The sequence below is a fragment of the Amphibalanus amphitrite genome, unplaced genomic scaffold (genome assembly GCF_019059575.1).
Source record: "Amphibalanus amphitrite isolate SeventyFive unplaced genomic scaffold, NRLGWU_Aamphi_draft 001608F_arrow, whole genome shotgun sequence".
NCBI lineage: Eukaryota > Metazoa > Arthropoda > Thecostraca > Balanomorpha > Balanidae > Amphibalanus > Amphibalanus amphitrite.
In genome coordinates this window covers 100,539-119,603 of record NW_024883101.1, presented here as the reverse complement: position 1 = coordinate 119,603, position 19,065 = coordinate 100,539, and the positions used below count along the sequence as shown (strand labels likewise).

Genomic DNA, 19,065 nt, shown 5'->3' with positions numbered 1-19,065 from the left:
TACTCGATAATACAGCAGGGACTGCTCCACGAACACGGGCAGGCCGTACGGCAGTAGACATTCGATGGAATAGGCGATTCGGGCGTAGGTCAGCCGGGCGTAGGTCACCCGGGCGTAGACATTCGATGGAGTAGGCGATTCGGGCGTAGGTCAGCCGGGCGTAGGTCAGCCGGGCGTAGACATTCGATGGAGTAGGCGATTCGGGCGTAGGTCAGCCGGGCGTAGGTCAGCCGGGCGTAGACATTCGATGGAGTAGGCGATTCGGGCGTAGGTCAGCCGGGCGTAGGTCAGCCGGGCGTAGACATTCGATGGAGTAGGCGATTCGGGCGTAGGTTAGCCGGGCGTAGGTCAGCCGGGCGTAGACATTCGATGGAGTAGGCTATTCGGGCGTAGGTCAGCCGGGCGTAGGTCAGCCGGGCGTAGACATTCGATGGAGTAGGCGATTCGGGCGTAGGTCAGCCGGGCGTAGGTCACCCGGGCGTAGACATTCGATGGAATAGGCGATTCGGGCGTAGGTCACCCGGGCTGATCCCTGTGCTTGCAGTACGACATTCGGCCCAATAATGCCGTAGGCCATAGACGATGCGGGAGAAAATGAGGATGCATTGGTAGGATGGCCAGAAGGTAGGGATATTTTCCGTTTTGTTTTAGGTATGGCTCATCGCTCCCGTTTATCGTATTGAAGGCTCGGACGGCTGGCATGGCGTTATGGCTCGGCACTGACTCCGCTAATATGCCTGATAACTTTTCTTTCGCGACTAGCAATTATTCAAAATTTCGTGCCACAGCACAGGCACTCGTGTACCACACGCCCAACCTACGCGCGGCAAATCGGCAGTGAGCCCTGTCCTGTCCAGTAAGCTTTCATAAATCAGAGCCTGCTCTCATTTTCCACCGGCCCCGTCGATTCGGGACCATTTATCAAGTCGGTCGCGTGCTCAGAAATCATTCTTTTGCATAATGTCCAACCTAAGCTGCAGCCTGCAGTGAGAAATTGATGCGGACCGAGACGAATTCAAATTATGTCATCGCGTGGTCAGAGATCATCAAGGAACATCTACGATAATCGTTAGGCGCCACTTTCGAAAGGAAGATCTTCGAAACGAATTCGACGCAGGGGAACCTTCTAAATGATCTTTTTTTGCGTGGACTGAGCGAGCACACGCAAAACACCACATTTCATCACCCTGTCGAAAAAGTAATAGTCACTTCGTGTTTTCAGACCCCATTTCTCGACAAGGAAGTTCGAGAAAGTTGAAAAACAGATGTAGACGTAGGTAAAACATATTCCACAATCCATCCTTCCGCTGTAGAAACGCCATCACACAAAACGCGTCAACTCCCATCACGATTTTCTTTTCCACACAATTCATTCACACGATGAGGACTTCAAACTACATATGTGAAGTCACATATTTCCGTCACAATCTTATGAAACACATCAAACCTCTGCCCTCCAAGGAAGGGAGAGGCAGCAGTCAGACAAGGCGTCAGCCCGGCATGTGACCAAACTCCCTCCAAACTCTCACTGAGCTCACCAGAGCCGGGCAATCAACCAGAAAACAACTACCGCAAACGCTTTACCTCGTCCGACCGAGCTTGACTTGTCAGCAAAACGTATCGAAAACGGCGAGACAGCTGGTAGAACCACACAGTGATCTACGCCGACGCCAACGAGAGACGCCAATGAACCCGGATGCAGCGTTTCTCGCGTAGTTCACCGCCAAAAATACCCAAACAGACCCATTTGTAAGATTATCGATATCAAAACACAAGACAGCGCCTACAAGCAAACACAAATATTCCTAAACCACACTGCCTTTTCGCTTTGTCGTCCGCTGTAAGTCTTCATGGCCCGTTTCGTAACGCCGGAAGTAGTGGATGTGGAAGATTTGAACCTGTCAGTGTACTTCGCCCATACTTAGTGCCATACCGGCTCAAACCGTCCCAACATTCACTGGCCATCGCAGCGAAGCACACGACCGCGAAAACCACTCCAAGTTGCCACACCTCTTGCAGTTGACCCGGCGCATATCGTTACCCTTCTCTTCATTCAGTCTGTCCTTCCCCTCCCAGATCACATTTCACGAGACAGCGGTGACTGCCTCGGACTGATCACAAACACTTCGCCCTGAAACAAACACCACATCGCACCGCACGTCAGAGCTCAACAAACATCGCAACGTAGCCCAGTCTTACATACGGTCGCCACTTTTGTCGATGAAAACACGTAAAACAACAAACAGTTGCAAACCACCACCACAATGCCCCCATAGCCCGCGTTTGGCAAACGATTTCTTTTGCCAGTCGGCGAATGTCAACTGCATTCAACACTTATGCCAGCACACATGAGACACACAACCGTTCTTCCACGAGAATATGCCGTGAAAAAAGTCGCCCTCGCACGTGGCTTTCACCCACAGAGAGCTACCACGTGGCTCCAATGATTCATGCTCAACATGAATCGGTACAGTTAATGAGGCGATCGAGTTCAAACGCCCGGGGCAACTCACTCCCGTTACAGTCTGATCAGTCTCAAAATCGCGGGATGTCAGCCCTCACTGACTAACTGTGGATGACAGGTGATGGGGCTTTGCAGAGGCGACCGACGCGACGCTGTCAGTATAGTGACACGGGCGGCTGGATCCGCAAAGATTTTTCTAGCATTAATCACATCCACTGACGCAGTCTGCCCGTGAGCTCATGCCGTCAAAACGTCGTGCAAATGCCGCAACGTTCCATTACGTGGCTGGTCTTCAATGCCTTCGCATGTCAGGCTTATCCGTGCTCCCCACGGCACACAGCGAGCCAGCGGACATCCCTCCGTTCTGTTCACTGATATACAGCGATCGCTTCATCCCTGCCAGCTTCCCAGACCAGCTCACAACGACAAACGACCATCACCTCTGACTTTTCCACCAACACTTCTGAGCGTGCCATTCCAGCCTAACAATGCCGCTCGCTGTAATCATCACCAGCACTCGACCTACGCAGAATCCCGCGATAGGAGCTGATACACTCCACCTCACTCAACTGCCGCACACTCGGCGGCACAAAGCTCTTCAAACCTGTATCGTTGCCGATCTGTCTCGTTACTGATCAGCTTTGGATCCGGCTGCTGCAGCTCGTCCAAATCCACTCATTCCGCTCGGCGTACTTCAATCACCCATCTGCCCGTCTGCCCGTCAGGCAGACAGGCAGGCAGACAGGCAGGCAGGGGGCTCTCTGCGCTCGTCAGCCATCAAAGAGAGGCCCTCGTGCCGACATGCTGGACATTATTAGAACTGCGAGACTTCTTGACGTGGTGATCATAGCTGTCATCCATTACTTCCACCGACTCAACTTCTCTCGATGTATATCAGCGCCCGTCCGCTCTCATTTCCACCGACTGACCCTCTCTCTTTCTTTCTAACCTTCCTGATGTATTCCGTCACCCGTCAGCAATCACTTCCACCAACTGACCTTCTCTCTTCCTAACTGTCTCGATGTATTTCCAATCTGCACCCATCACCGGGAGACCCTGTCTCGGCTGTCGCGGCGCTGGTGGCGGTGTCTGTGCCGGTCCCGGTCGTCGCGCCGGCGGTCCCTCCTGTCCCTCCGGTGTCGGGACGGACTGCGGTCCCTCTCCCGACCGCCCGGCTCCCGGCGACGGTCCTCCTGCAGCCGCTGGAACGGGTTGTGGTCGAGAACGGGACGCTCCCGGTGACCGCGCACCTTCTTCACCTGTTGGAGGACGGGGCAACAGGTCAGAATCAGTGCTGGAAATAAACATATTTCGGTCTCTAACGGGTCCCAAAATTTAAGCTACTAACAAATACATGCTCATCGCTCGTGGATCTGGAATCTTCCATTTCCTTACTGTCTAAATATCCAGCCCCTGTGCAAAAAAGCGAAACAATATCTCTCAAGACATGAGCAGGGGTGGATTTTTATATTAAGTTGGGGTTGCACGTGCAACCCCAACTTTGAATTGTGCAACCCCAACATCGGTTTGTGCAACCCCAACTTTACGACTGAAATAAATCGGCGGGCGACTCGAGTGGTGCCGCCCCCATAACCCTGAGCCATCCCAAAACTCTATGTCACCCGTTGACTTGGCACCATCTTTCAAAAGAGCGCTACCCATCATGTAGGCAATAGTCACCTCTCAACTATCTAGTGTAGTTGCCGCCTCCTCAGACCTCAAATGTACATAGGTGCCGCTCCCTCGAATGTAGATGCCGCCCCCTCGAATGTAAGTGCCGCCCCTCGAATGTAGGTGCCGCCCCCTCAAATGTTAATGCCGCCCCTCGAATGTAGGTGCCGCCCCCCTCGAATGTAGGCGCCGCCCATTAAATGTAGGCGCCATCCCCTCGAATGTAGGTGCCACCCCCTCGAATGTTGGTGCCGCCCCTCAAATGTACCTAAATGCCGCCCCTCGAATGTAGGTGCCGCCCCCTCGAATGTAAGTGCCGCCCCCTCCCTCGAATGTAGATGCCGACCCTCCTAGAATGCAAGTGCCGCCCCCTCAAATGTAAATGTCGTCCCTCGAATGTAGTCGCTGTCTCCTCGAATGTAGGTACCGCCCCCTCAAATGTTAGTGCCGCCCCCTCGAATGTAGGTGCCGGCCCTCCTCGAATGTAGGTGCCGGCCCTCCTCGAATGCAGGTGCCGCCCCCTCAAATGTTAGTGCCGCCCCCTCGAATGTAGATGCCGGCCCTCCTCGAATGTTGGTGCCGCCCCTCAAAGGTATCTAAATGCCGCCCCTCGAATGTAGGTGCCGCCCCCTCGAATGTAAGTGCCGCCCCCTCAAATGTTAGTGCCGCCCCCTCGAATGTTGTCGCTATTCGTTACTGCCCTGTGACCTTTTTTCTCCTCATGTTACCGTACCGTATTTGTTTTCCATCGTTACTGTGTTGTATCCTACCTTTCCTTTACGCCTCGTCATTTTATTTTACCTATGGCAGCCCATTTGGTAACCCCTGCATCCTTCACGAATATTTTTCCTAACCGCGCCGATTTCGCTTTGTTGTCGTATTTCGTTCTGAGTTCTGTCGCCACCGCCGCCGTGTGAGGTTGTGTACCGCCAGTGTGCTATCTGCTGCCACCACCGCCACCAATATAATTGAAGTGCTCATATATTCAAGCTTTTTTAAGTCAAACCAGAGAGCCGGCCCTATTTATTTCATTTTGATTTTCAACATAGTCCTCCGGGCCGGATGACTTTTTGATTTCTGTTAAATTTGCTTCTTTGATGATTTGCTGATTGATTTTGACTGATCAAGACTGAGATTGACTTGTGAATTGTGTATATCAAGATGGAGAGTGAGGCACAGCTTAAACAGAAAAGGACTGTGGCTCGAGGTAAGGCAACCAGACTGATGAAAGAGCTTGCCGAATGTGATAATTCTCAAGAGGACGACCTTGCCTTGGCAATACACCACCTTGAGCAGCACGTTGATCTGATGACCGAGATCCAGGTGAGCCTGACAAAGCTGTCTGTGCCTGATGATACCTCGCATGTTCAGGATATGCAGGATCAGCTTTTCAAAGCTAAGCGTGTGCTTGCTCGTCTGGAAAGGAGCTCTGAGGTCTCTGTTGGAAGGGCTCAGTGTGTGCCGCCTTACCTGGGGGGAAAGCTGGACCTGAAGCTGCCCAAGTTCTGTGGGGATGTGGAAAAGTGGTCAGAGTTCTGGAGCCTGTTCTGTGTATCTGTCCATGACAACCCTGCTTATGCACCTGTCGAAAAGCTGGTGCACTTGAAGGCGCACCTCGTCGATCAGGCTGAGGTGGCTGTGCAGGGTCTTCCCATCACTGACCAGGGCTACTTGAAGGCTGTGGAGACCCTGAAGGAAAGGTTTGATCGCCCAGATTTGTGCATTAAGGTGCTGATGCAGAGATTGTTGTCCACCACCCCTGTGCACAGTGACAATGACTTGGTCCGCTTGCGACGCATGATTGATGGGCTGGTTTCTGAGGTCAGGGCGCTGGAGACGATGAACGTGTTGCCTGACTCATATGCTGTCCTGCTGATGCCTGTGCTATTGTCTTGCATCCCTGAGTCATGGAAGATTGAGTGGCTGAGATGCAGTGCTGACTCATCTGATGAACTCACAGTCTTCCTGAAGTTCCTGCAGAAGGAGATGAGCATCAGGGAGGAGGCAGCTGCTCGGAGGAAGAGGATCACCAGTGAGCAGCCACCTACCGCAGTACCTGGGAAGCCGACAGTCAGCATGCTGAACGTGTGGCAGAAGAAGGGACCTGACTGGGTATGTCTGGCATGCGGAACGGGTAAGCATGGCCTGGCTGCGTGTTCGGCCTACCGCACCATGACTGTGCCTGTTCGCTGGGATGTTGTGCGCCAGGCTAAGCTCTGCTACCAGTGTCTTGGTCCCCATCTGCTGCGTGCTTGCCACAGCACCCGATGCCCATGGTGTGGTGGCCCGCACCACTCGTCATTGCACCCGCCGCCCGGAGAGCATGCAGCCCTCATGCCTACTGAGAGATGTGTACCTGATCGCGGACCTCTGTCACCCCCTGCCGCTGCTGCTGTGTCTGAGAGTCGCATGCCTGATCGCAGACCATTGCCGCCCCCTGCTGCTGCTGGTACTTTTTCTGCCAACCAGGGACGGATGTGCATGGGCGTGCGGAGCCAGCAGCACTGCTACGTGCAGACGGCGCTCGTGGAGGTGGCTGGTCCTCGGGGCGTGCGTCTAGTACGCGCGCTGATTGACGGCGGGGCAGACGCCTCCTTCATCCGGGCTTCACTGGCTGACCAGCTGGGACTCGAGAAGGTCGGCCAGGGGACCTTCGCGTGTGTCGGATTCAAGGAAAGAGTTGAGGAGGCTCACCAGTACGACCAAGTAAGCGCGCGGCTCACTGGATACCAGAAAGGTGAGGCCGAGCTTGTGTTCTGGAGAACTGATAAGCTGTGTGCGCCCGTGGGAGCTCCACCACCCATTCAGTCTCTGCCCCCAAGTGTAGAGCTTGCTGATGACTTCCGTGACGGACCTGTTGATGTTCTAATTGGGTGTGATCAGCTGTACAAGGTGGTGTTGTGGAACCAGGTGGAGGTGAATCCTGGCCTCCGCCTGGTGGAGACTGTGTTCGGGTATGTGCTCCACGGACAGTCCCCAGGCCAGCAGACGACCCGGCAGCGGCACGCCTACCGCTGTCAGCTGGTTGACGTCGAGCGAATGTGGACGCTGGACGCTGTGGGAGTCGCCGCAGAGGAGACCGCCGAGAGAGACCCACCTGTACCGACTTGGAACGCCACCGAGAACAGGTATGAGATGGGGCTAGTATGGAAGTCCGACCAGCGCCCAGTGTCTAACCTGATGTTATCGAAGACCCGGACTCACCGTATGACAGAGAAGTTGAATGTTGAACAGTTCCAGGAGTACGATGACCACCTGCATCAGCTGCTGGAAGACGCCGTCATCGAGCCCGCGCTGCCGAGTCCACCATCAGAGTTCATCTTACCGCATCGAGGACTGCACCGCAACGGCAAACTGCGAGTGGTGTTCGATGGATCAGCGCCAGACGGTGCAGGTATGAGCCTGAACTCCTACCTTGAGCCGGGAGAGAACCTGCTGCATCGTTTACCAGCTGTGCTACTTAACTTCCGTTCAGGAGCTGTGGGTTGTCAGACGGACATTCGTGCAGCTTTCCATCAGATTGTACTCACTGAGGAGGACCGTCAGTTCGTGCAGCTACTGTGGGCGGGCCAGCGGCTGAGGTTTCGCAGGGTCCCGTTTGGACTCACCTGTTCGCCCTACATGCTGCTGTGCACTATCGCTGAGCACGTCCGCCGGTGTCTGCGCGATGAACCTGTTCTGTTGCAGAAGGTTCAGGATTCCGTCTACATGGACGACATGTGCCCGTCCTTCAGTACGAGGGCGGAGGCAGAGGCCGGACTGACGAAGATGGGTGACGTCTTCAGCGAGGCCTCCATGGATCTTCACAAGACCAGGATGTCTGGTGACGACACTGAGGACGAGAAGGTGCTCGGCCTACTGTGGAGCACAAGATCGGATCGTCTGGCCGTGACCGTGCCACAGGTGACCTGCCCTGGCACCCGGACTGAGCTGCTATCTGCTGTGAGTAGACCGTTTGATCCGCTCGGCGTGGTGACGCCGTGGCTGATCTGGGGGAAGGCCCTGTTTCAGCGTACCTGGCTTGACGCTCAATGCACATGGGATAGTCCCCTGAGTGGGGAGCTGCAGACCGAGGTCCGAGCCTGGTGGAGAGACTCGCCGGGGAGGGTGATCTGGTTCCCTCGCCTAGCCGGAGCGCGTGACGATCAGTCCGGAGCGACTTTTCACGTGTTTTGTGACGCGTCTCGGACCGCCTACTGCGCGGTGGTGTATGTGGTCCAGGGTGGGGAGCCTGCCCTGGTGATGTCGAAGAGTAGGCTGGCCCCCCTGTCTCCACATCTAACGATCCCCAGGCTGGAGCTGATGGCCGCTGTTGTTGGAGCCAGGTTGATGGACTTCATCAAGAACGCGCTGCATCTGGAGAGCGCAACAGTCACCTACTGGTCCGACTCGACCGACGTGCTTCACTGGCTCAACCGGAGGCGGCCTCTCAAGATGTTCGTGGAGAACCGGGTGAAGACTGTGCTTCAGTTGACGACCGCCGACCAGTGGAGGTACGTCAGAGGCTCTGATAACCCCGCTGACATAGGCACGAGAGGGGTAACGCTGACCTCTCTCATCGCCTGTGACAAGTGGTGGAAGGGTCCACCATTTGATTTGAGTCCGCCTGACTATGATGCCTCGTTAGTGCTACTGACGCCTCCCTCAGCAGAAGCCGAAGCAGAGACGAGGCCCGAGGTCAGACGTCAGGTCGTGGCCGTGAGACGAGAGTGTGGCCCTGATCCGATTCCAGACGTCATGCGTGGACCGTTTGATGTGACTCGGTGTTCTCATCTCAAGCAGGCAGTGAACCGCACCGCGTGGATTCTTCGTTTCGCGCACAACGCCAGGCACCAGCGCACGGAGAGGAGGAGTGGAGCGCTGTCACCCGAGGAGCGCCGGGAGGCGCTGCTGTTCTGGATCCGGGTCTCGCAGAGTGCCGCCTACGCGCCGGAGCTGGAGGCGCTGACGGCAGGCGCACCGCTGCCACCCAACTCGCGACTCGAGAAGGTCAGACCTCGTCTAAACGCAGATGGTGTCCTAGAAGCAGTCACGCGAACTCACGAACCTGCTCTGATCATTCTGCCTGAGTTTGCCCATCTGACCACCTTGATAGTGGATGATGCACACCGTAAATCGTTTCACCAGGGTACCCGCACCACACTGGCACTGCTGTCTGGTGAATACTGTGTGAGGAGACGAACTGTTCATCGTGTGGTCAGTACATGCTTCAGGTGCCGGAGGTACCGGGGTGCGCCGTACCGGTCAGCTGATGGCGCGCTGCCCCCGTTCAGGACGGAGCCCAGTCGTCCGTTCAGCCGGGTCGGTGTGGACTTTTTCGGTCCGATGTACGTCAAGGGCGGCGACAAGGTATGGGTACTGCTGCTGACCTGTGCCTCGTCGCGAGCTGTGCATCTCGAACTGTGTAAGACTCAGAATGTCGCTGACGTCAAGCTGGCTTTGCGCCGCTTCTTTGCGCTACGTGGCACGCCATCGCTAGTTGTGAGTGACAATGCCAGAACGTTTCATGCCCTGCTCGGGCACCTACCTGCAGCTGTGACCTGGCGCTTTGTACCCGAGGCGGCGCCCTGGTGGGGCGGCTTCTGGGAACGTTTGGTCGGGATAACCAAGAAGTCCCTGCGCATTACCCTGCACCAGTGTTATCTTACCCATGAGGAGTTGGCAGTCACCCTGTATGAGTTGGCGTTACAACTGAACTTCCGACCTCTCACCCCAGGTGACGACGACGTGCTGACGCCCGCGCACCTGTTGTTCGGGGTCACGTCCATCCGTGGCGTGCTCTCTCCGTCTGGCCACGAGCTGGACAGCCTGAGTCGGCGCTGGCGGCACCAGCGGCTGATCAGCGAGCACCTGGTTCAGCGATGGACCAAAGAGTACCTGCAGACTCTACGCACGTGGAGCTTCTCTCGGCGCGGCCGTCCGGTTCGGCTGCCCGAGGTCGGAGAGATTGTGCTGGTGCACGCGGAAGGTCCGCGTGGTCGCTGGCCTCTGGCGCGCGTGGTGTCCCTCCTGTCTGGAGCGGACGGCCGCGCTCGCGCGGCGAGTATCGTGCTAAGAGGGCGACTTACCCGCCGCCCGATCAACAAACTGTTGAGACTAGAGGCGTCGGAGTGAAGTGAGCGTCGGCGAGGCGAGTGCCGAAAAAGTGACTGTGTGCCGAGTGAGGAGAGACTTTTCGAAGTGATGGCTCACTTCGAAAGTGGGGAGTATGTCGCTATTCGTTACTGCCCTGTGACCTTTTTTCTCCTCATGTTACCGTACCGTATTTGTTTTCCATCGTTACTGTGTTGTATCCTACCTTTCCTTTACGCCTCGTCATTTTATTTTACCTATGGCAGCCCATTTGGTAACCCCTGCATCCTTCACGAATATTTTTCCTAACCGCGCCGATTTCGCTTTGTTGTCGTATTTCGTTCTGAGTTCTGTCGCCACCGCCGCCGTGTGAGGTTGTGTACCGCCAGTGTGCTATCTGCTGCCACCACCGCCACCAATATAATTGAAGTGCTCATATATTCAAGCTTTTTTAAGTCAAACCAGAGAGCCGGCCCTATTTATTTCATTTTGATTTTCAACAAATGTAGATGCCGGCCCTCCTCGAATGTTAGTGCCGCCCCCTCAAATGTTAGTGCCGCCCCTTCGAATGTAGGCGCCGTCCCTCTTCGAATGCAGGTGCCGCCCCCTCGAATGTTAGTGCCGCCCCCTCGAATGTAGATGCCGGCCCTTCTTGAATATTGGTGCCGCCCCCTCAAATGTACCTAAATGCCGCCCCTCGAATGTAGGTGCCGCCCCCTCAAATGTTAGTGCCGCCCCTTCGAATGTAGATGCCGGCCCTCCTCGAATGTAGGTGCCCCCCCCCCCTCAAATGCTAGTGCCGCCCCCTCGAATGTAGATGCCGGCCCTCCTCGAATGTAGGTGCCGCCCCCTCAAATGTTAGTGCCGCCCCCTCGAATGTAGGTGCCGGCCGTACTCGAATGCAGGTGCCGCCCCCTCAAATGTTAGTGCCGCCCCCTCGGATGTAGGTGCCGGCCCTCCTCGAATGCAGGTGCCGCCCCCTCGAATGAAGGTACCCCGCCGCCCCCTCAAATGTTTGCCCCGGCCACTTATGCATAGGTGTCATCGGTCATCCCATAAAATGTAGGTGCCGTCCCTTCGAATGTAGTTGGCACCCTCTAGGGTGTAGTTACCGCCCTCTAAGGCCTAGTTGCAGTGCAGCCCCCTCAAATGTAGGTGCCACCCCCTAAGTGTAGGTGCCACCCCTTGAAATGAAGGTGCCTTTCCCTCACATGTAGATAGATGCCCCCCCCCCCATGCGTGGGTGTCGCCCCTCAAGTTAGGGTGCTGCCCATAAAATTTAGGTGCCGCCCCCTCTAAGTGTAGGCGCTGCCGCCTCAAGTGCAAATGCCAGCGCCGCCCCCTCTAATGAAGGTACTACCCTCCTCTCAAGAGCTTGAGCTGTCACAAGGCCGTATAGAGCTGTCGGACATGCAATTATGACCAGTTTAAAAAATCGTGGATTTCGATTCCTGGTGCGCCGCTCACCGCTCAGTGGGGGGCATGGGGGTGGTGCCCAGTGGAGGTCGCAGGGGGGGGGGGGGGGCATCAGGGCCATGGCCCCCCAAAGACAAATCAGGGGCCATCATATAATTTGCCCCCTTAAACAACCGATGGGCCTCGATGGGCGTAGGGGCCCTGGCTCTTACCGGGTTGTCACGTCACTCACGAGGCTCAAGAAACCAACGCCAGGTATTATGTAACAGCCCCCATACCGGTCTTTGAGTATCCTGACTTCTGAGGGCGCTTCAGTGGCCGTCAAGGGCCCACCTTGACCGATGAGGGCCCACATTGACCGATGAGAGCCCACATCGACCTCCCAGGGCCCTCCACTGGCTCTTGAGGGACCTAAAGCGGCATCAGGAGTCCCCCAACCGGCCTTTGAGGGCCCCACACTGATCTCTTGATGGCCTCATTTCTGTCTCTGGGGTTCAGGACTGACCTTTGGGTGCCGGTCACTAAGAGCGCGCATCGACCTCTGAGGGCCTCAAACTGGCCTTTGAGGGCCCTGTACTGGTCTCGAGGGCTCCCAAACTGGTCTCTGGGGGTCCACGCCTCTAATGGCCTCATTTCTTTTTCTGGGGGCCCAAGACTGGCCTTTGTGTGTCCCCGAGGGCTCGTACTGACTTCTGAAGGCCCGATGCCGGTCTCTAAAGGTCCACATCGGCCTCTGAGGGCCCTATGCTGACCTCTGGGGTCCAACACCGACCCATGCTGGTCTTTTAGGGCCCCACACTGACCTCTGAGGGCTCCACGCTGGCCTGTAAGATACCACACCGGCATGTGAGGGCCCACGTCGGCCTCTGATGGTTCCAAACTGCCCTTTGAAGGCTCTGTACTGGTCTCTGAGGGCCTCACACTGCCGGTACGGACCCACGCTGGTCTTTTGAGGGTCCAAACTGGTGTCTGACGGCCCAAACTGGCCTCCTAGGGCCCAACACCGTGGCTTCGGATGGCCCAATTTCTGTCTCTGGCGGACAAAGACTAACCCTTGGGCACTTCTGAGGGCCCGTACTGGCTTCTGAAGGCCCGATGCCGGTCTCTTAGGACCAACATTGGCCTCTGATGACCAACTGGTTTTGGAGGGCCAGTACTGGCCAGTGGCCAGTCAGGGTCCCAAACCGGCTTTTGAGGGCCATAACCGGCATCTGATGGACCGAACCGGACCCTGGTGGCCCAAAACAGGCCTCAGAGGGTCCCGCACCAGACTCTGAGAGTCCCATCTTTAGTCTCTGGGGTCCAAGGAAGAACTTTTGGCGTTTCATGCCGTCCTCCAAGGTTCCCTGCCAGTCTCTGTTGGTCCCCATGTCGGAATTTCGGAATTTGAGGGCCGTTATCTCGTCGCAGCGGGCCGGCATTAAGGTCTATTACCATATCGGGGTCACATCGGTTGCTGAGGGCCCATGTCTGCTGCTAAGGGTCCCTGATCTCTGATAGTTCCATTTAGGTCTTTGACAGCCCGGGCCTGCCCATCATAGGCGCCTCATGCTATCTTCCTTTTCTCTGCCGATCTCGGAGGGCCCCTGTCGATCTGTTTGGCCCGTGCAGGTTTTTAAGGGCCGCTGCTAGTCTGAGAGCCCCATGTCGTTAGTTGTGTCTATTTTGGGTCGCATTGGCACCACACATGTCTCTTAGGGCCCATACCAGTCAAGGGGTCCCACATTGACCTCTCAAGGACCAACGCTGGCCTCAAGGGCTCACACCACCTCAGAGGTTCCGAACTGGCCTTTGACGACCCCGCACTGGCCTTTGATGACCCCGGGCCCGCACTGGCCTCTGATGGCTCAGGCAGGTCTCGTAAGACCCACGTTGGAGTTCAAAGACCCATACTGCTGTGCGAGGTCTCACCCGGTTTATGAGGGTCAATCTCAATACTGGCCTTAAATGATCTTACGCCGGGCTTATATAAGGGTCTCATACTGGTTTCAGAAGTTTTCCGCTACTTACGAAAAACTTCAGGGGGAGGGGGGCGGATATTCGCCCCCCCCCCCCTCCGCGGTACGCGGGTTAAGCTAACACACCGCCCCCCCAGCGAGGGTCTACAGGGGCCCCTTTGCCAATTCGCCCCCCCCCCCCCAACGCCAAGTTTACGTCCGTACCTGGTGGCGCCCACTTTCGGACTATTGCGCCCCTCGGAACCGCTTTGGGCGCCCTTTCAGGGCTGTGCAACCCCAATTAAAAAAAAAACAAAAAAATCCACCCCTGGACATGAGGTGGCGGTAAGTGGCTGTAGTCCGTCAGGTTACTGTTCGGCGGACAGATTTTATCAACTAGGACTGAAAATGAGAATTCCAACGCTGGTTAGGATGACAAAAAACGACGCGCGATGCCCACACAGGACAGTTATTATGTTTGGGTGCGTCAAACATATTTGACCGCATGTCAACACAAGACGTTATTGGTTCTCCACGGCCCAGTTTCACCAAGGCTGGGGGGATCCGTGCTATCGTAAGTTATATCGGACGTGGCTGCGAAACTTCTCTCGGTACGAAACTTCTCTTGATCGGAAGAAAATCGGAGGGATGAAAAAGAAAGAGCGGCAAATCGGAGCTACGTTGTACGTAAGTTGTTTCGCAGCGTTTAAATGCCAGTTTTACTACGATTTAAATGCCAAGCAGATCAGCTGACCTCGTAGTACCATGTCGATAAGGTCGAATTCCCCATACGTCTATAGTGTAAAAGTGACCCTTATTGCAAATAGGCTGTCAGGGACATCTCCTCCTCTGTAAGTTTGGAGGGATCATGTGTCGGCATTCCCATGTTCGTTTCGGAGTCCATCTGTTCCATTTGGAGCCCGTCAGTTGGCGTCAAGAGTTGGCGCAGCGAGCGCCCCGAAGACTGCGTCTGCGCACGAGGCTTCGCGATGGAGGAGTATTTTGACGAAATCGCCCTCGCTGCAGAAGAAATAGAGGGACTTGTTGAGAAAGAGGAGGCCGCAGTGTGCCGACGACTTTAAACTGTACGCCAACGCCAAGACCAAGGCAATCAGGGGGCGCTCAGATGATCGGGAGGTTTCAATTGATCAGGGACCCACCAGGTGACCAGGGAACCCTCTGATAACCAGGGGTCCTTCCAGTAACCAGGGACTCCTTCAATAACCAGGGGCCCCTCAGTAAACGTGGGCCACTCAGGTTACTGCAAGAGACAGGAGTCCCTTATAACCAGGGACCGGCAAGGTCTCTCAGGTCCGTTTTTAACAAAGCTGTTATTGACGTCATATGCGAGCCCTTTGCCACCAGCAGAGGGCCCTTTCAAGCCTTTTTAGGGCCGTTTAACGTCTCTTGAGTTTCCTTTGAGGCTAAGGGCCTCTTCAGCAGCCGAGGGGTCTTTGAGGCCTTTTTGAGGGCCTCTTAACGTCAGCTGAGGACCGTTGGACGCCATCTGAGGACCGTTTGGTGCCTTCTGATGGCCAGTAGATGCCAACTGAGGGCTCTCTGACACCAGCTGAGGGCACGCTGACACCAACTGGGGGCCTCCTGACACCAGCTAAGGGCGCTTTTATATTTGACACGAGCTCAGGGCCCTTTGACGCCCTTTGAGACCTTCTGAGGTCCGTTTGACGCCAGCAGAGGACCCTTTGGGGTCATATGAGGGCCCTTTGCTGCCTTCTAAGCGGCCTTTGAGGCTTTTTGAGGGCCGCTTGACGCCACCTGAGGACCGTTGCGGTTGGACTCCAGTTACGGACCGTTTGAGGCCTTCTGATGGCCATTTTGCGCCAACTGAGGGCCCTCTGACACTAGCTGGGGGCCCTCTGACACCAGATAAGGGCCCTTTAAGGCCTTCTGAAGTCCGGTTAACGCTAGCGGAGGGCCTTTTGAGGCCAAATGAGGGCCCTTTGAGACCTTATAAGGGCTCCTTGAGACTTTTGAGGGCCGCGTGACGGCATCTGAGGACCGTTGTACTCCAGCTGACGACCGTTTGAGGCCTTCAGATGGACTTTTGGCGCCAGCTGAGGAGGGCTCACTGACACCAGCTGGGGGCCCTCTGACACAAGCTAAGGACTCTTTAAGGCCTTCGGAGGGTCGTTTGACGCGAGCTCAGGGCCCTCTGACGCAGGTTTAGGGCCCTTTGACGCCCTTTAAGGTCTTCTGAGGTAGGTTTAACGTTGGCTGAGAGCCCTTTGAACCCATCTGAGGGCCCTTTGAGGCCATCTTGTGGCCCTTCATTTGGCCATCTGAGGGCCCTTTGACACCAGATGAGGGCCATTTGACGCTAACCGAGGGCCCTTCGAGACCATCTGAGGACCCGGTGACCCCATCTGTGGGCCCTTTGAGGTCTTTTGAGGGCCATTGAAATTTCACCACAATACCCCTGGCTGCGCTACTGGGCATTTATGGACTCGTATGGGCCTGCTGGGGAACGAGATGGGCCCTCCCGGTCTTTTCAATCATTATTTCAGTTCATTTTACATGGTCTTCGGCGGTCTAAAGATTAGGGGCCCCAACTCGAATGGGGGGGAGGCCCGTGTGCCCTCTCCTGTGTGCGGCCTTGCCGACACTACACCGCTTCCCCTCCCTCCGCCATAAACGCACCGCTGCACTGTTAGGCGCCGACAAATACGGACCGGCGCCGCAACCGGCTCCCCCGCGGCCTGCCTCGCGTTGACATAGCCCTTCCCGAACACCAGTGTAACCCCCACGCGGCCTAGGTATCGCCGCGCCCACCTGTCCGCGGCGCGGTCTCTGATGGCGTATCGGATCATTGATGGTGCGATACATGTTTTGGTCAGATTTTCGCAATTAACGCGAAAAATTGCCCAAAACACTTTTTAAATTTCAAAATTGAAAAAGTGATTACAAAAAAGACGTGAAAGTGACCGTTTTCAACGTGTAAATTTAAAACGCTCTAGCGCAGCCATTTTTGAAGAAATCGACTTCAAATTTTGCACACGTGTTCATCAACCACATTTGTTTAACATATATTTCGGTTTTGTGAAAATTTTGAAAATTTCTTATATTTTTCTCTTGAGAAAGAGGTAAAGCTTCGCTACGATCGGCCTTCCGATCGACCGAGAAGATTCGTAAAGTTAGTTCGTATCTTCACCATTTGCGATACAACTTGCGTATCTACTTAGCCTACGATGTGATGGATCCCTCCAATATCTGTTCCGATTCAACTTACGTTTGATCGCAACTGCGAGGTGCCTTGCGATCACATGGATCCCCCCAGCCCAAGTGCGGTAAACTCAATTTCGGGTAAAATACCAAACTACCCCACTACATAACTACAAATATACTACCCCGAAATTAAGTTTACATAACTTGGCGAGATTGGGCCAGATGCACAAAGGCCTGCCAAATGTCGGTGCGTAGCCTGAGGTCTACAGGCGAGCAATATGAGTGCCACTGCTGTATCTCAAGCAATAGCTGTGACCTGTGATAAGACGGATGTGAATCCCTACAACTGAGACTTGTTTTTGTCAAACCGAGAATAGCACCTGAAGCTTGTTAACAGCCTGCGGCGACTCCGGCCGACAGCGTTTCACCGTAATACAGCTGTGTACCTGTTCTCCACTGCATGGTGGAGTGCGTACCTACGTCATCCAATTACTATTTAGCGAGGATTTGATGGTTACGGAACGAGAATCTCAGACTATATTTTAACCGGGTGAGGAGTTCCTCTCTCCGTTCGACGCTCTGCGGCGCCCTGTAGTGAGCACGACCAACGTACGACACTGTAATCAGTCTAGATATCATCGTGACATAGTTGGCCACTCTACGCTATGCACGCTTTTGCCTTAGCTCCAAACATGCACCAGCCATTCGTGAAAAACAGGTCCCGATTTTACCAACTGTAGTTTGCGCCATCTATCGGTAGGATTTGAAGCTCTACCTTGGGCCTACCGCTATTATCCTTCGATACGGCGCACACAAAGCACGTTTATAAAAACGAATGATACCGTGACAAAGAGCGTCTTCAATAGCCCCGGTGAGACCAATAAACTTTCGCCATTCACGCGTCCCGAAAGAAATATAGCCGATCACAGCGCGGAGACGGTGCCCGGGGCAGATGGCAGCACCTGTGTTGGTGCTCATCTGACTGCGAGTGTCTGTCACATTTTTTTATCCCAGCATGAAATGACACAAAGCTGAGTTTTTTTAATCCAAACCAGAAATGACAAACAAGGACGATGAAGACAGAAGTGACCGTGACGTCATCACCGAGTGCCGGCCATGCCAGAGACGTTTTTAATCCCAGGAAGAAATGACAAACAAGGCCTATTCACGACCGATTCACACCGGACCAACACCGATCGATACCAAATTCTGGGGGGGGGGGGGGGGGAACTGGGAACTGGGGGGGAGTAGAGTGGCAAGTTTTCCTACCCGGCGAACCCGGTACCAATAAGTACCAAGTACCTTTGCAAGTACCAAGCCAGTACCAAGTACTTTTGCAAGTCGAAAAGGTTTTTTTGCGATTATCTCAGCTTCTAGAAAGCCGATCGACACGGGACAAACACCATTCGATCCCAAATTTTTTGCCTCAAGTACCAAGTACCTTTGCAAGTACCAAGCCAGTACCAAGTACTTTTTGCATGTTCCAGATACCAAGCAAGTACCAAGTACTTTTGCCAATACCAAGCAAGTACCAAGTACTTTTGCAAGTCGAAAAGGTTTTTTGCGATTATCTTAGCTTCTAGAAAGCCGATCGACACGGGACAAACACCATTCGATCCCAAATTTTATGTCTCATCATTTCATAACCTTTTGCGCCGCGAAGCAAGCCAGGATCCCCTAGTAAGGAACTATTTGTTATCGTCATATTGACTTGCACCTCACTGCTCATACTCTAACGCTGAAACCGTATACAAGCGAGCAATACATTGGTATGGAGTGTCCCAATTGTTTAAATCCATTCTACGGATCGTTCACCTTGCATTTGTGTTCACTCAACACTCAACAGCTTTTTCCGTTGAAGAAGCTGAGAGCGCCCCGCCCTGCCCCCCCCCCCCGTTACCTCCTTCATTGTCCGGCTACCCCACTCCCTCCCTCCCTCCCTTCCTTCTCAAGACGTACCATTAGCTTATCACATCCCGAGCTCCTCCATGTAAAAATCTATCCACCCACACCCTGCCCCGATCGCCAGGGTCAAAAGGAGTCACGACTTTTGTCATAAAGTTATCCAGATGGGCGCCTTTCTGACGAATCGTCGAATAAGGACGTTAAGAGGCGCGGTATCTCATTTTAAAACGCCGCCAGATCATGGCAAGATTTCCTGTCCCAGCGCTTTAGCAGCGAGATGCATCAAATGATCTGCATGGTTATTGAGTAGTTTAATTCTATTCTTTGATTTAGAAGAATGGCTCCTTCCGAAAGCCGTTTCAGTATAACATTTGTTTGCGACTATTCCAACCAAGGCGCCATAATTGGTTGATTCAA

General features: G+C 54.6%; 2 protein-coding genes across 8 annotated transcripts in view; one reads left to right on the top strand and one right to left on the bottom strand.

The window, feature by feature from the left end:
- Positions 1–1,335: 1,335 nt before the first annotated feature.
- Positions 1,336–19,065, bottom strand: part of LOC122374127 (ubiquitin carboxyl-terminal hydrolase 36-like) — a 79,579-nt gene continuing 61,849 nt past the window's right edge. For all 3 annotated transcript variants that reach the window (XM_043352703.1, XM_043352700.1, XM_043352702.1), the window contains exon 18: positions 1,336–3,723. In XM_043352703.1, coding sequence (XP_043208638.1) covers positions 3,508–3,723 — 216 coding nt within the window. In that variant the 3' untranslated portion in view covers positions 1,336–3,507. The remainder of the gene's footprint in view (positions 3,724–19,065) is intronic.
- LOC122374128 lies at positions 6,276–10,648 on the top strand. 5 transcript variants are annotated; one of them, XR_006255161.1, is made up of 4 exons: positions 6,276–8,628; positions 8,918–9,124; positions 9,337–9,484; positions 9,852–10,648. XR_006255161.1 is itself a non-coding variant. In XM_043352705.1 (2 exons), exon 2 carries the CDS (start codon positions 7,175–7,177, stop codon positions 10,247–10,249), a length of 3,075 nt encoding a protein of 1,024 aa, XP_043208640.1. In that variant the 5' UTR covers positions 6,276–6,872; positions 7,121–7,174; the 3' UTR covers positions 10,250–10,648. The 5 variants fall into 5 exon arrangements, 4 of the variants coding, with proteins under 4 accessions (XP_043208640.1, XP_043208639.1, XP_043208641.1 ...); XM_043352705.1 differs by having other exon boundaries at positions 6,276–6,872; positions 7,121–10,648; XM_043352704.1 differs by having other exon boundaries at positions 6,276–9,484.

What these genes read in the sequence shown, in the direction of transcription:
- LOC122374128 (XM_043352704.1), top strand. Translation starts at nt 6,308, where the DNA reads ATGACTGTGCCTGTTCGCTGGGATGTTGTGCGCCAGGCTAAGCTCTGC.